We start from the raw sequence: 11,413 nt of genomic DNA on the forward strand, positions 1-11,413 counted from the left end.
ATTTACTATTCTGCAAGTCATCAAATAGACTATTTCACTGTAAACATACAAGATAACTATAGAATACAGAAATGCAGCATTGGAACAACAATGAAGAGCTGTGCAATCAGATGAAAGACAGACTCTCTATGCCAGTGTTTCACGCACTTTTTCATGCTGACGACCACTTGCCCCATTTAGCAAACACTTGCAGACCACCTAATTTGTAATTACCCCTGCAATAACACAACATCTTAATATATACTACCTGTAATTAAAATATTAGTCTCTTAACTCATTTTTGTTCCTCCTAATGTGAAGGGTGTCTCTGTTTTATAAATGTAACCTTCCACAATAAAACCAAGAATAAGTCTACTCAACTCAGGGTGTAGAATCTGAGTTATTTACAGATTCTGAATTTGTGGATTGTAAGCTTTCCAGTTATAGAAAATACATGGAAATCAAAAAACTTATTTACTACAAGTCTGTGCACTAACAACATTTTAGGGCTATTTGAAATTTTTTTTTATTTCGTTTTGCCAAAGCAACTCATTCTGAATTTCAGCCAGTAGATAGCCCAACATAATTTTATTTTATGTATTACAATGCAGTTGGTCAGTGTGAGGCGCAGCACTGTTAACCGCCTTGTCACCATCTTATCGCATTCAGCATTGCCGCAAACATAGACCTGGGTGAATGCAGCATGCATCATATTAGTGTTCAAAAACAAAAGTTCTGCAACTCACCCTGATAAACTTTCTACCAGTATCTTTAGGTTTTCTTTCCCGGTCTTAAGTCATTTATCCATTATTCTTAAACACAGTTCTTTGTCAGGCTAACTGTGGCGTCGCACTTTGAGCTTACGTCTCAGCAAATTAACGGTTGTTTACATGCAGTACCTCACAGACCAGTAGGGGGTGCCCGTGGACCACCACTTTGTAGGGTACCAGAGTTTGACAAAGACCGGTCTATGCTGAAGAAAAAGTTGGCTAATTTGAAAAAAAAGTTTCTTATTCTGACTCACTAATTTTTCTTTTTCAACAACTGCCACTGCTCTGCTTCCCAAAACACTCTTACCAAGGACTTGGCATGATGGAAAGTTTTCTTTAACATAAGCTTCACTAAATAATAAAATATCAACTTGGGAATGACATCAACTACTTCACAAAAGTGGAGAGTGATACTTCTCAGAAGCTTATTTACATTTGCTTTTTGATTTTCTTACTGAAGGAAAATGCCATTTACAATAACTCTTCATTCAAACAGGTAAACATAGAGACTTGTGAACAGAGAAAGAGAATCTTTTTATGATCATTTAAGGGATACACTTGAAAATGGTTGTGGTTCCAAGAAGTAGAGACATTTTCCTGTCCACAGTTTGTCCCTCTGATTGTTGAAATATGCTGCGGTGTGGTGGAGTCCTCTGGTCTGGAGTACACTGGGATCTACCGCGTGCCTGGAAACAATGCCATGGTGTCAAGTCTGCAGGAACACCTCAACAAGGGCCTGGACATCAACACTGCTGAAGAGGTTTGGAGAGCTCTCATTTTCTTAGACTTTTGATGGGACATGCTGCCTTTAGGGTCACAGATTTGATTTGGATAATTCTGCCTCCTTTCGTCTCTTTACAGAGATGGCAAGATCTGAATGTTATCAGCAGCCTGCTGAAATCATTCTTCAGAAAACTGCCAGAGCCTCTGTTCACTGACGGTGAGTCTGGGTGTCCCGAGCCTCATTCTTCACTCTGCAGACACATCTACAGCATGAAAGCAGCTGTTGTCACTGAGTTTTTCACCTTTAAGAAGAGGATTGCTGTTTTTTGTACGCAGACAAATATAACAGCTTCATTGATGCCAACCGGATAGAAGTTGCTGATGACAGACTGAAGACCATGAAAAAACTGGTGCGCTCTCAAGATGTGGACAGCTTTCCTTTTAAAATCTGCTGTGATAAAACCAGATGACATTCCTAACATTCATCCCTTGGCTCGTTTCAGATCCATGACCTCCCAGATTATTATTACCATACCCTTAAGTTCCTGGTGAGTCACTTGAAGATGGTGGCAGACCACTCTGAAAAGAACAAGGTGAGCTTTGTGCCCCCTGATATCGACTGAGCGTTTCTACTGAAACCCAGCATTTTGTCACTGATGGAGTTCTGCCTTATTCCAGATGGAGCCAAGAAACCTGGCTCTGGTGTTTGGTCCCACTCTGGTGAGGACGTCAGAGGACAATATGACTGACATGGTCACCCACATGCCCGACCGTTATAAAATAGTGGAAACACTCATCCTTCATGTAAGAGTGACCACCTACAACTTCAGAAGCTCCAGCAGAACCTTGACCTGCATTGACATTGTGCTGCTTTGATTTTACAGCATGACTGGTTCTTCTGCGACGGTGAGCTGGATCAGGACAATATGGTGAGTTTGCCCCCCCCCCCCCCCCCCCCCCATGTCCCCTTGGAAAATTCATAACAGGAAAATGTATCCAGGTTTACATTTATTTTGGGGATGTGTGTGTTTGTAGGTTCCTGAGGGTAAGCAGGACATTCAACCTGTCCCTAACATCGATCACCTGCTGTCAAACATTGGCAGGCCGGGCATGCCTGGGGATGCTTCAGGTGAGGAGGACCAAGCAATCCAAGCTTTCTGTGCTTCATTTACAGCTTTTTCAGTTCACATTAGAAGTGGACAGACAATCCAATCTCAGACTGTCAAATACAGTGAGCACTGAGACTTTAGAGGAAACCGCCTTACAGAATTGCTTCATAAAGCAGGCATACCTGGTACCACACTGCAAAGACGCTAAATCTGACCAAGTACTTTTCTCTACTTTCTAGTGTAAGATTCTCTGCACATTTAAAATATGACAAAACTACCTTACAAGAATTTTTTTCAGCAAGACATAACTTGTTTTAACTCAATAATTCCTTAATATTGATGAAAATGTACTAGTTCCACTGGCAGATTTTTTTCACTTATAGTAAGAAGACCCCCTGATTACACTCTCCAGGGCAGACCCTGGGCTCCAACCAGTCTATCACTCAGGAAACAAATCTTAATGCAATGTGTGTGTTCTCTAACAATTTGATTAGAATATGGAGAACTTTGGTTAAAAAAAACAGTGTATTACATTATTGAAAATGTTTATGTCAGTAGATTATATATTTCATAAACATTTGTATTTGTTGCCTAACTGACTTGGAAATGTCTGATCTGGTTTAGATAGCATTTATTGTCATTGAACAGAATTCAACGAAATTTCCATTGCATTGCAGCTCCCGTGCAAAAGGTCAAATATATACAGTAGAAATAAGCAAACACACAATAATAATAATAACAATTATTATTGTTATTATATGTATTATTATTATTTGTTGTGGAGTTGGAGCTCTGTAAAACATGAAGACTTATCCATCACACCAGATAGTGTGGTTAGTGTTTGAGGGTCTTAGAGGTCTTCTGGGGTGCAGTAGACTCCACCTTCAGGTATCAGTGGGTAGAGGTTGGTTAATGTTTTGGTTGGATGTCATGGCAGTGTCGAACTGGGCCTGAACGAAGCTTTGGAGCAGCTCATGGGAATATGAAGCAGGACTGACCTCACATGACTACATGGTTCTGCTCATGCTGGACTTGCAGAGGTGTCACTGTATGTTTCTTCAGTGTATGTTTCTTCCAACAGCGTCTCCACATGGAAACTGCACCTAACCAGCTAGACAGTCAGCCACACCCAGGCCTTGTAGCAGGAGAACCTGGACCATCTGTCTGACTGCTGTGTTCCTTCAGACTATCACAGAAAAGTCCAGTGAGGAGGAAGATGGGGGCAGAGGGGTTATTCACAGCAGAACCACCTTCAGGCTTCAGTGGGAGTGTGATCAGCTCACAGGGTTAGCTCCAGATCCAGCATGCTCAGGTTGCACAGCGCTCCCCTTCATGCTGCTGCTACCGATCAGGTGACAGAGCGCTGATCAGGATCCTTCCCAGTGGAAAGCCCAAACTGATGGTGGAGACCAAGAAACTTCCATATTTCTGGTTCAACAAGATACAATAATGGAACATGGCAGAAGCAGCATTGTGGCATGAGCACAGTGGGTAGTGGGGTTAAGGAACATGGTGGGATCACAAGAGAACACCTTGCAGTGTCATCATTCCCCTCATTCAAGAACTGTTCTACATTTCTTCCAATCCAGCCACGTTTATACATCATGGAGTCGGGCTTGCCTTTGGTCTAAAGAGGGCATAAGAGTAATCAATTAGCACTATGTATATGCTGAACTTAGAGCAGCATATACAGCACCCCAAAATCTGAATAAAATAAGCACCCCCTGCAGTCTGGTTGATGTGCCAGCATGGTTCAGGGTCTTCATGTCTGCTCAGATGACCAGTGAAAGCTTGATGCTCCCAGATCTACTGCTAAAGTCAGTCAACATTCAGCATTTCAAACTTTCTCTCTCCTGAACCTTCTGCTCTCCTTTGCTCTAGCTCAGACCCTGGATCGCCCTCTTCGGTAGGACCAGGTCTTCAAACTACAGCATATGTGCGTGTGTGGTGTGTGTTTGGGTGTGGTGCCCCTCTGTCATCCTCTTGTTTTTCCTGCCATCATTTCTGTCTTTCTGTCGGACAACACAAACCATTGTGTCGATAACCTCCAGGTGACTCATTAATAAAGATAAATAATCCGACACTAAGAGTTTTCCAGAAAGTTGGGTTGTAGATTTGTTATCATTTGAAATCACTTTGCAAAACTTGGTTCTAACACACATCTTCCTTTCTTTGGGTAGATTCCACCACCAGTGACTCAATTAAACTGAAGGTAAAGAGAAGGATACTACTGTGATATTCATTTTTTATATTCTGTAAATAAGGATGAAATGCCTGATTTCTAGTCTGGGGTTTCATCTTTTCAGATGTCTTCCACTTCCAAGAAAGATCTGAATGCCAGGGACTTCCTTCCCAAGTCCATCATCTCTGCTGTGACCCGCAAACGTAAAAAATGCCTCAGCACCCATCTAGCAGTCAGCAGCGGCGATGAGGACTCTGATCATGAACTGGTCAAAAACACAAGCTACGGAGAGAGAGATGAAGGTCCCCTTGATGGAAGGGGACCGCAAGAACCGGTCCAGGGGGAACATACCTGCTCCAAAAAAGAAAAAAGACATGGAGTGGTACATGTGCAGACATCTGAAGAGGGAAAAGGAGAAGAAGAAACAGCTGTGAGGAAGGGAGCAGCCGGGGGGGGAGGTTCTTTCCTTGGTTCTCAGCAGAGCCACGGCAAATACCCAAAACCTCCAGCAGCAACAAGCCCACCATCACATACCAAGATTCCGAGCGACGTCAAAGAACGTCCCAGCGTTCCATTCTGGATCTCCCCCAGCTGCCCCCCCTCTTTGCAGACCTCCAGTTGCCTTACAGAGTGGAGTCAGGCAGCCAGTACAGGCAGGCCTGCTAGGACCAGGGCCACCTCCATTAACCTGGAGCTGGGCCAGGGCCAGGAGATTGGCAGAGGTCAGAGATCAGATGGGGTAAAGGTGATCAGAGCTGGGGAAGTGCTAGCAGCTCAGTGTGGATTTCTTCAACAGAGATCCGTCACAGCAGGCTCAGCTCAACATCCCTTTTCTGCCTTCTCCTCTACTTCAGGATGGACTGATCAGCGATCCTCCTCTGTGGTGTTAAGGTCGACTCCAGATTCTCAAGCCAAGAGGAGAGCATGGCGTCGCCACACTGTGGTCATTTAAGCCAACTTTTAATTCTACTAAAACAGAAAAGTTTACTCGCCAACATCTGCTCAACTGTTTGTCTCTCAAACCGTGATGGTGTGCCCCTTTGTACGCATCCGGATCTCATGCCTCAAAAATCAGACTTTTACTAGCTGTTAAAATGTTGTAAATATAAGAACAGAATATCTTAATTTATTTAACAAACAAAAAGCTAAAAATGTGTGTTAAAAACAAAGTCTATCTTAGCTACTTACTTAGGGAAGCAGAAAAACTGGCCTACTGATCACATGCAGCAATAAATTGTTCATGATTGCAGTGAGCAGTTTTCTACAGCCAGAGGTTGATAGGCTTTTACTCCCCATCCAGTGCTCCATATGGGACCCTTACCATTAGGAGAGAGCAGAGGCCAAGCAGAACCACAGCCAAATCTCCCAACTCTGACTCCCAGGTGGTTTTCCAACTTTTGACCTTCCAGCCCTCAGCTGTAGTTTATTAATAATTAGATGAATCTCACCCAAACTTTTCTGCCAAGACAACATGATCTCTGTGCCCTTCTTGATGTACTATGATTGTGCAGAGGCCTGTTTTGTATTTGTTGCCTAAGTCTTTCCTAACCTTTGTATATGAAACATATAATTTATTAAATTATTTGTTTTGGACATGATTTGGTTTGTTGTCATTTAGATTGGAACTGAGAAGCAAGAGTGAAATGAAGGCTGGAATGTGTTTAAGATTAGTTGCTGCACAGGTTTCAGTTTGAGCTTTGTTCTTGGGTTATAGTGCATGTTGGGGTCTGAATAAAATTATTTGCAGTCCTGAGCAGTATAAACCTAACCTAAACCTAAGATTCTGAAAGCATTTAGAGTTCTTTATGCTGTATCCGAGACATTTGTGGGAATTTCTAATTGAACCTAAAAGCTAACAGTTGATTTTTGATTCTAGTTAGGAGATTTTGTATTAAATTTCAGTATTTTCCATGACAATTGGGGATATACTTTCTCTGAGGGATCTGAATGTAACCAGCCTTAGCCTTAAAAATAATTCATCACCATATAATTGTGTTAATTGGTTGAAGTGAACATTAGATGGAATTTGAAGTTTCTCATGTCATGTTGTAAAACCTCCTTTCCGTTTCATTTAAAACTGTCTTCATACATCCTTCAATGTGTAATACACACTATAATTAACTGTAAATAATTGCTATATAACATCAGTTATGCTTAATCATATGTCCAGTGATATTAGTAGAAAAGTTGAAAACGGTCCAAAGACCATCCGCGCCCCCTTCGCCAGACGCTATAGGGGGCGCGATGCGCAGGCCATACTATCCCGAGGACCCCCGACGCCGCGGCTATCACCTCTCGTTCAAGCCCGAGGGTGAGTAGGTGCCCAATTTAGCAGCCCAAATCAAGGCTGCTTTTTTTCTTTGGCCTAAAGTCCAGGTCGGATCATGCTCCAGTACCATGAGCCTCACGGAGCTCCATCCATGCTGCACGAAATGTGCATTAAGCAGGGAAAATGGCTTCCTCCTCAACCGTCGGGCTACATCTCGCTCATGCAAAACCAGTCGGGCCAGCATTGTATTTGCCGTATGACCCACAAATCTGGTTCTGCAAACCCGGCATCTTATTAAATAAACACAATTTTGTGTTTGTGGGCCCCCGCTAAGCGGGATAAAATAAACTTTGTGGGTATGGTGGTTCAGCAACCATTTCTGGTGTCTGAAACACCATCCCTGTCCAATTGTGCTCGGCTCAGTCTGTGATCTGAGTTTGGCATGAACGAGATGGTCCTTCAGGTTTCTGTTTCGTCGGAAAGCAGGTATGACTCTCCTGTCGGTCAGCCTTCCACTAACAGTTTGGAACCCTATAAAATTTTGTCTCAAACCACAGGCCAGATTGACATTAGCAGGTGAGTAGGTGCTGATGAAAGGAAGTGTCACGGTCCCATCCGGCTGCTTGGATTCAGAAAAGGCCTTCAAACACTTCCGTAAGAAGGACCTCTGGTACCCTCTGCTGGACAAAGCCGAAAACAGCACCCTAACCGCCTCATAAAAATCAGATTTTTGTGTGCAAATCCTGTGAAATCGAATTAATTGTGATTTAACTAATCCCGCAAACGTGTGCTTTGGATGGAAACTGGATTTAAACAACAATGCATGCGTATCAGTGGGTTTGAAGTAGACTTTGATGTCTAATTGGCCGGTGTTGGTGAAATTTTGCCCTTTGAAAGTGGTGGTGTCTAAGAAGTCCACCGCAGTAAGGCTGGTGGACGACTTTAATTTGATGGAGGCGTTGTGAGTGTTTAGGGTGTGTAGAAAGCGGTTAAACTCCTCCTCTGAATGAGTCCAAACACCCCAGATGTCATCCAAATACCTGTAATAATGCAGCGGTTTCTTATCGCAGGCATTTAGGGCGGACTCCTCCCATTCGGCCATGAAGATGTTCGCGTAGGCCGGCGCGAACCTCTTTCCCATGGCAGTTCCCTTCACCTGCAAGAACCACTCCCCGTTGAACTGGAAATCATTCCTGAGCAAATTAGGGTTAGGGAAAGAGCGGGTTAGGGAGCCCCGTCCTGCGGGCGAACGTCCGGCAGGGGGAGAGGGGGGGACGGGGGAGACGGCTGGGACGACCGCCACCACCGCCGCCACCACCACCTGGAGCTGCTTCTCTTTGCCCTACCAGGGGCACGACCCGTCCGGGGCCGTGCGTGTCGGTGGGTGTAGTCCGTGCTTAAGTGTGGGATGCCACGGTTCGAAGGGAGGTAAGCAGGGAGGGAGGGAGCGAGCTCCAGCCCGGATGGTTCGCAGGGAGGAGCTCCACCGGCCTGGACCCCACGGTTCGAAGGGAGCTCCAGCCAGCCAGCCAGCCAGCCAGCCAGCCAGCCTGGACCCCGCGGTTCGAAGGGAGCAGGAGGAGGAGGGAGCTCCAGCCTGGATGGGTCTTAGCAGGGCCGGGGCAAAGTCAGGCTACAGCCCGCCTCGGGGGGCCCCGACGTCCCGCTAGGGTGATTTTTGACTTCCGTAAAAATGTTTAAAAATGCATTCCTCCGGGGGAAGCCGTATGTTGCCGGAAAGGCCAGAGTCTGGAGAATAAAACGGTGTGGTCGTTTGGCTTCTGGGACGCCCGCAGGAGGAATTAAAAATCGAAAACCCTAATTGGTCAAAGCGGTCGAAAAGGCACTTTCCCGGGCACCAGCGGCCTCGAAAGTAGGATCAATAGGCCCGGGAGAATGCCCCGATCACGCCTGTATCACTCCCATCATCCTGGGACAAAGTTGAATTTTCGGACTTCCAGAGAGGGCCCATGAAGCAGCCAGCGGTGTCCGCAGCGGCTCACTGTCCTCGGCCTCGGCGCCCCGGAGGCCCCCGGTGATTTTTCCACTTCCATAAAATTTTTTAAAAATGCATTTCCCCGGGGAAAGCCGCATGTTGCCGGAAAGGCCAGAGTCCAGAGAACACTCTGGTGTGGTTCTCCGGTTCCTGGGACGCCCGCAGGAGGAATTAAAAATCGAAAACCATAATTGGTCAAAGCGGTCGAAAAGGCACTTTGCCGGGGACCAGGGGGTTCGAGACCAGGATCAATAGGCCCGGGAGAATGCCCCGATCACGCCTGTATCACTCCCATCATCCTGGGACAAAGTTGAATTTTCGGACTTCCAGAGAGGGCCCATGAAGCAGCCGGCGGTGTCCGCAGCGGCTCACTGTCCTCGGCCTCGGCGCCCCGGAGGCCCCCGGTGATTTTTCCACTTCCATAAAATTTTTTAAAAATGCATTTCCCCGGGGAAAGCCGCATGTTGCCGGAAAGGCCAGAGTCCAGAGAACACTCTGGTGTGGTCGAATCGTCTTTAAGTCGTTCACAGAAGCCGAGATAACCGTTCAAAGTTTGTCCAAAGCATTGCCGCCCGTGAAAAAAAATCGACCCTTCACCCCGGCTCCGTCGATAGGTAGGATTTCAGGACCTTACGGAGAAAAACCCCACCGGCGGGATTATAGGAGCGAGTTCGGAAAGAGGGCTTGGAGCGGAAAAAGCCAAAGTTTTTCGATCCAGGCCGGTTCTAGGGGTCTACTGGAGCTAGGGTAAGGCGGATTTAGGCCCCTTTTTCGGCTTTTTCCAGCATTTTAAGCCCTTTTTCCAGATTTTGTCTCCGGTTCTCTGGAAGTCTGGGGCGGTAAGGCAGCGGGCTCCGGCCGGTCCGGTGTGTCTCCTCGGTCCTTCTGAAGGGCCTGGGGCATCTCCGGCTCGGTTCTGAGCTCCTTGGAAGCGTGAAAGCTCGGTCGAAGGCGGGCAGGGCAAAGGCTGCAGACAGTGCTCTGTGGACGGCTTCGGCGCGGTCCCAGGTGCTGGCTGGAGCTCTGAGCCCTGGCTGTGGGCTCCAGTCGGTCCGGTGAGCGCCCTCGGTCCATCTGATGGACCGGTGGCCTCTCTGGTTCGGTTGTGAGCTGCGTGAAAGCTCGGTCGAAGGCGGGCAGGGCAAAGGCTGCAGACAGTGCTCTGTGGACGGCTTGGAGCTGTCCGAGGTGCTGGCTGGAGCTCTGAGCCCTGGCTGTGGGCTCCGGTCGGTCCGGTGAGCGCCCTCGGTCCATCTGATGGACCGGTGGCCTCTCTGGTTCGGTTGTGAGCTGCGTGAAAGCTCGGTCGAAGGCTGGCAGGGCAAAGGCTGCAGACAGTGCTCTGTGGACGGCTTGGAGCTGTCCGAGGTGCTGGCTGGAGCTCTGAGCCCTGGCTGTGGTGCGCACGGCCCCCTTGGTTCCATCACAGCTGCCCTCGGGCAGCTGAGGTGTTCCCTGGAGGTGGTACGCCCGGCTTTGGTTGCGGTGAAGCCCCGGTCCGCGGTGCGCACTGCCCCCTTGGTTCCATCACAGCTGCCCTCGGGCAGCTGAGGTGTTCCCTGGAGGTGGTACGCCCGGCTTTGGTTGCGGTGAAGCCCCGGTCCGCGGTGCGCACTGCCCCCTTGGTTCCATCACAGCTGCCCTCGGGCAGCTGAGGTGTTCCCTGGAGGTGGTACGCCCGGCTTTGGTTGCGGTGAAGCCCCGGTCCGCGGTGCGCACTGCCCCCTTGGTTCCATCACAGCTGCCCTCGGGCAGCTGAGGTGTTCCCTGGAGGTGGTACGCCCGGCTTTGGTTGCGGTGAAGCCCCCTGTCCCCGGTGCGCACGGCCCCCTTGGTTCCATCACAGCTGCCCTCGGGCAGCTGAGGTGTTCCCTGGAGGTGGTACGCCCGGCTTTGGTTGCGGTGAAGCCCCGGTCCGCGGTGCGCACTGCCCCCTTGGTTCCATCACAGCTGCCCTCGGGCAGCTGAGGTGTTCCCTGGAGGTGGTACGCCCGGCTTTGGTTGCGGTGAAGCCCCCTGTCCCCGGTGCGCACGGCCCCCTTGGTTCCATCACAGCTGCCCTCGGGCAGCTGAGGTGTTCCCTGGAGGTGGTACGCCCGGCTTTGGTTGCGGTGAAGCCCCCTGTCCCCGGTGCGCACGGCCCCCTTGGTTCCATCACAGCTGCCCTCGGGCAGCTGAGGTGTTCCCTGGAGGTGGTACGCCCGGCTTTGGTTGCGGTGAAGCCCCGGTCCGCGGTGCGCACTGCCCCCTTGGTTCCATCACAGCTGCCCTCGGGCAGCTGAGGTGTTCCCTGGAGGTGGTACGCCCGGCTCTGTGTTGCGTGGAAGCCCGGACTTGCGGTGTGCACGTGGCCGGTGTCTCCTCTGGCTTCCCCCGGGAAGCCGG

General features: G+C 48.6%; 1 protein-coding gene across 8 annotated transcripts in view; it reads left to right on the top strand.

The window, feature by feature from the left end:
• The window catches only part of LOC116727346 (rho GTPase-activating protein 23-like), a 119,388-nt gene extending 113,027 nt beyond the window's left edge, over positions 1-6,361 (top strand). For 6 of the 8 annotated variants that reach the window (XM_032574735.1, XM_032574734.1, XM_032574730.1 and 3 more), the window contains 9 exons: positions 1,357-1,509; positions 1,611-1,689; positions 1,809-1,882; positions 1,976-2,065; positions 2,151-2,276; positions 2,357-2,401; positions 2,508-2,601; positions 4,762-4,793; positions 4,888-6,361. In XM_032574735.1, the coding sequence (XP_032430626.1) occupies positions 1,357-1,509; positions 1,611-1,689; positions 1,809-1,882; positions 1,976-2,065; positions 2,151-2,276; positions 2,357-2,401; positions 2,508-2,601; positions 4,762-4,793; positions 4,888-5,715 (1,521 nt within the window). In that variant the 3' untranslated portion in view covers positions 5,716-6,361. Of the gene's footprint in view, positions 1-1,356; positions 1,510-1,610; positions 1,690-1,808; positions 1,883-1,975; positions 2,066-2,150; positions 2,277-2,356; positions 2,402-2,507; positions 2,602-4,462; positions 4,518-4,761; positions 4,794-4,887 lie in introns of all 8 variants that reach the window. The other 2 variants (XR_004340789.1, XM_032574736.1) reach the window with 2 other exon arrangements.
• Positions 6,362-11,413: the final 5,052 nt, after the last annotated feature.

Source organism: Xiphophorus hellerii, chromosome 10 (assembly GCF_003331165.1).
Source record: "Xiphophorus hellerii strain 12219 chromosome 10, Xiphophorus_hellerii-4.1, whole genome shotgun sequence".
In the NCBI taxonomy this organism is placed as follows: domain Eukaryota; kingdom Metazoa; phylum Chordata; class Actinopteri; order Cyprinodontiformes; family Poeciliidae; genus Xiphophorus; species Xiphophorus hellerii.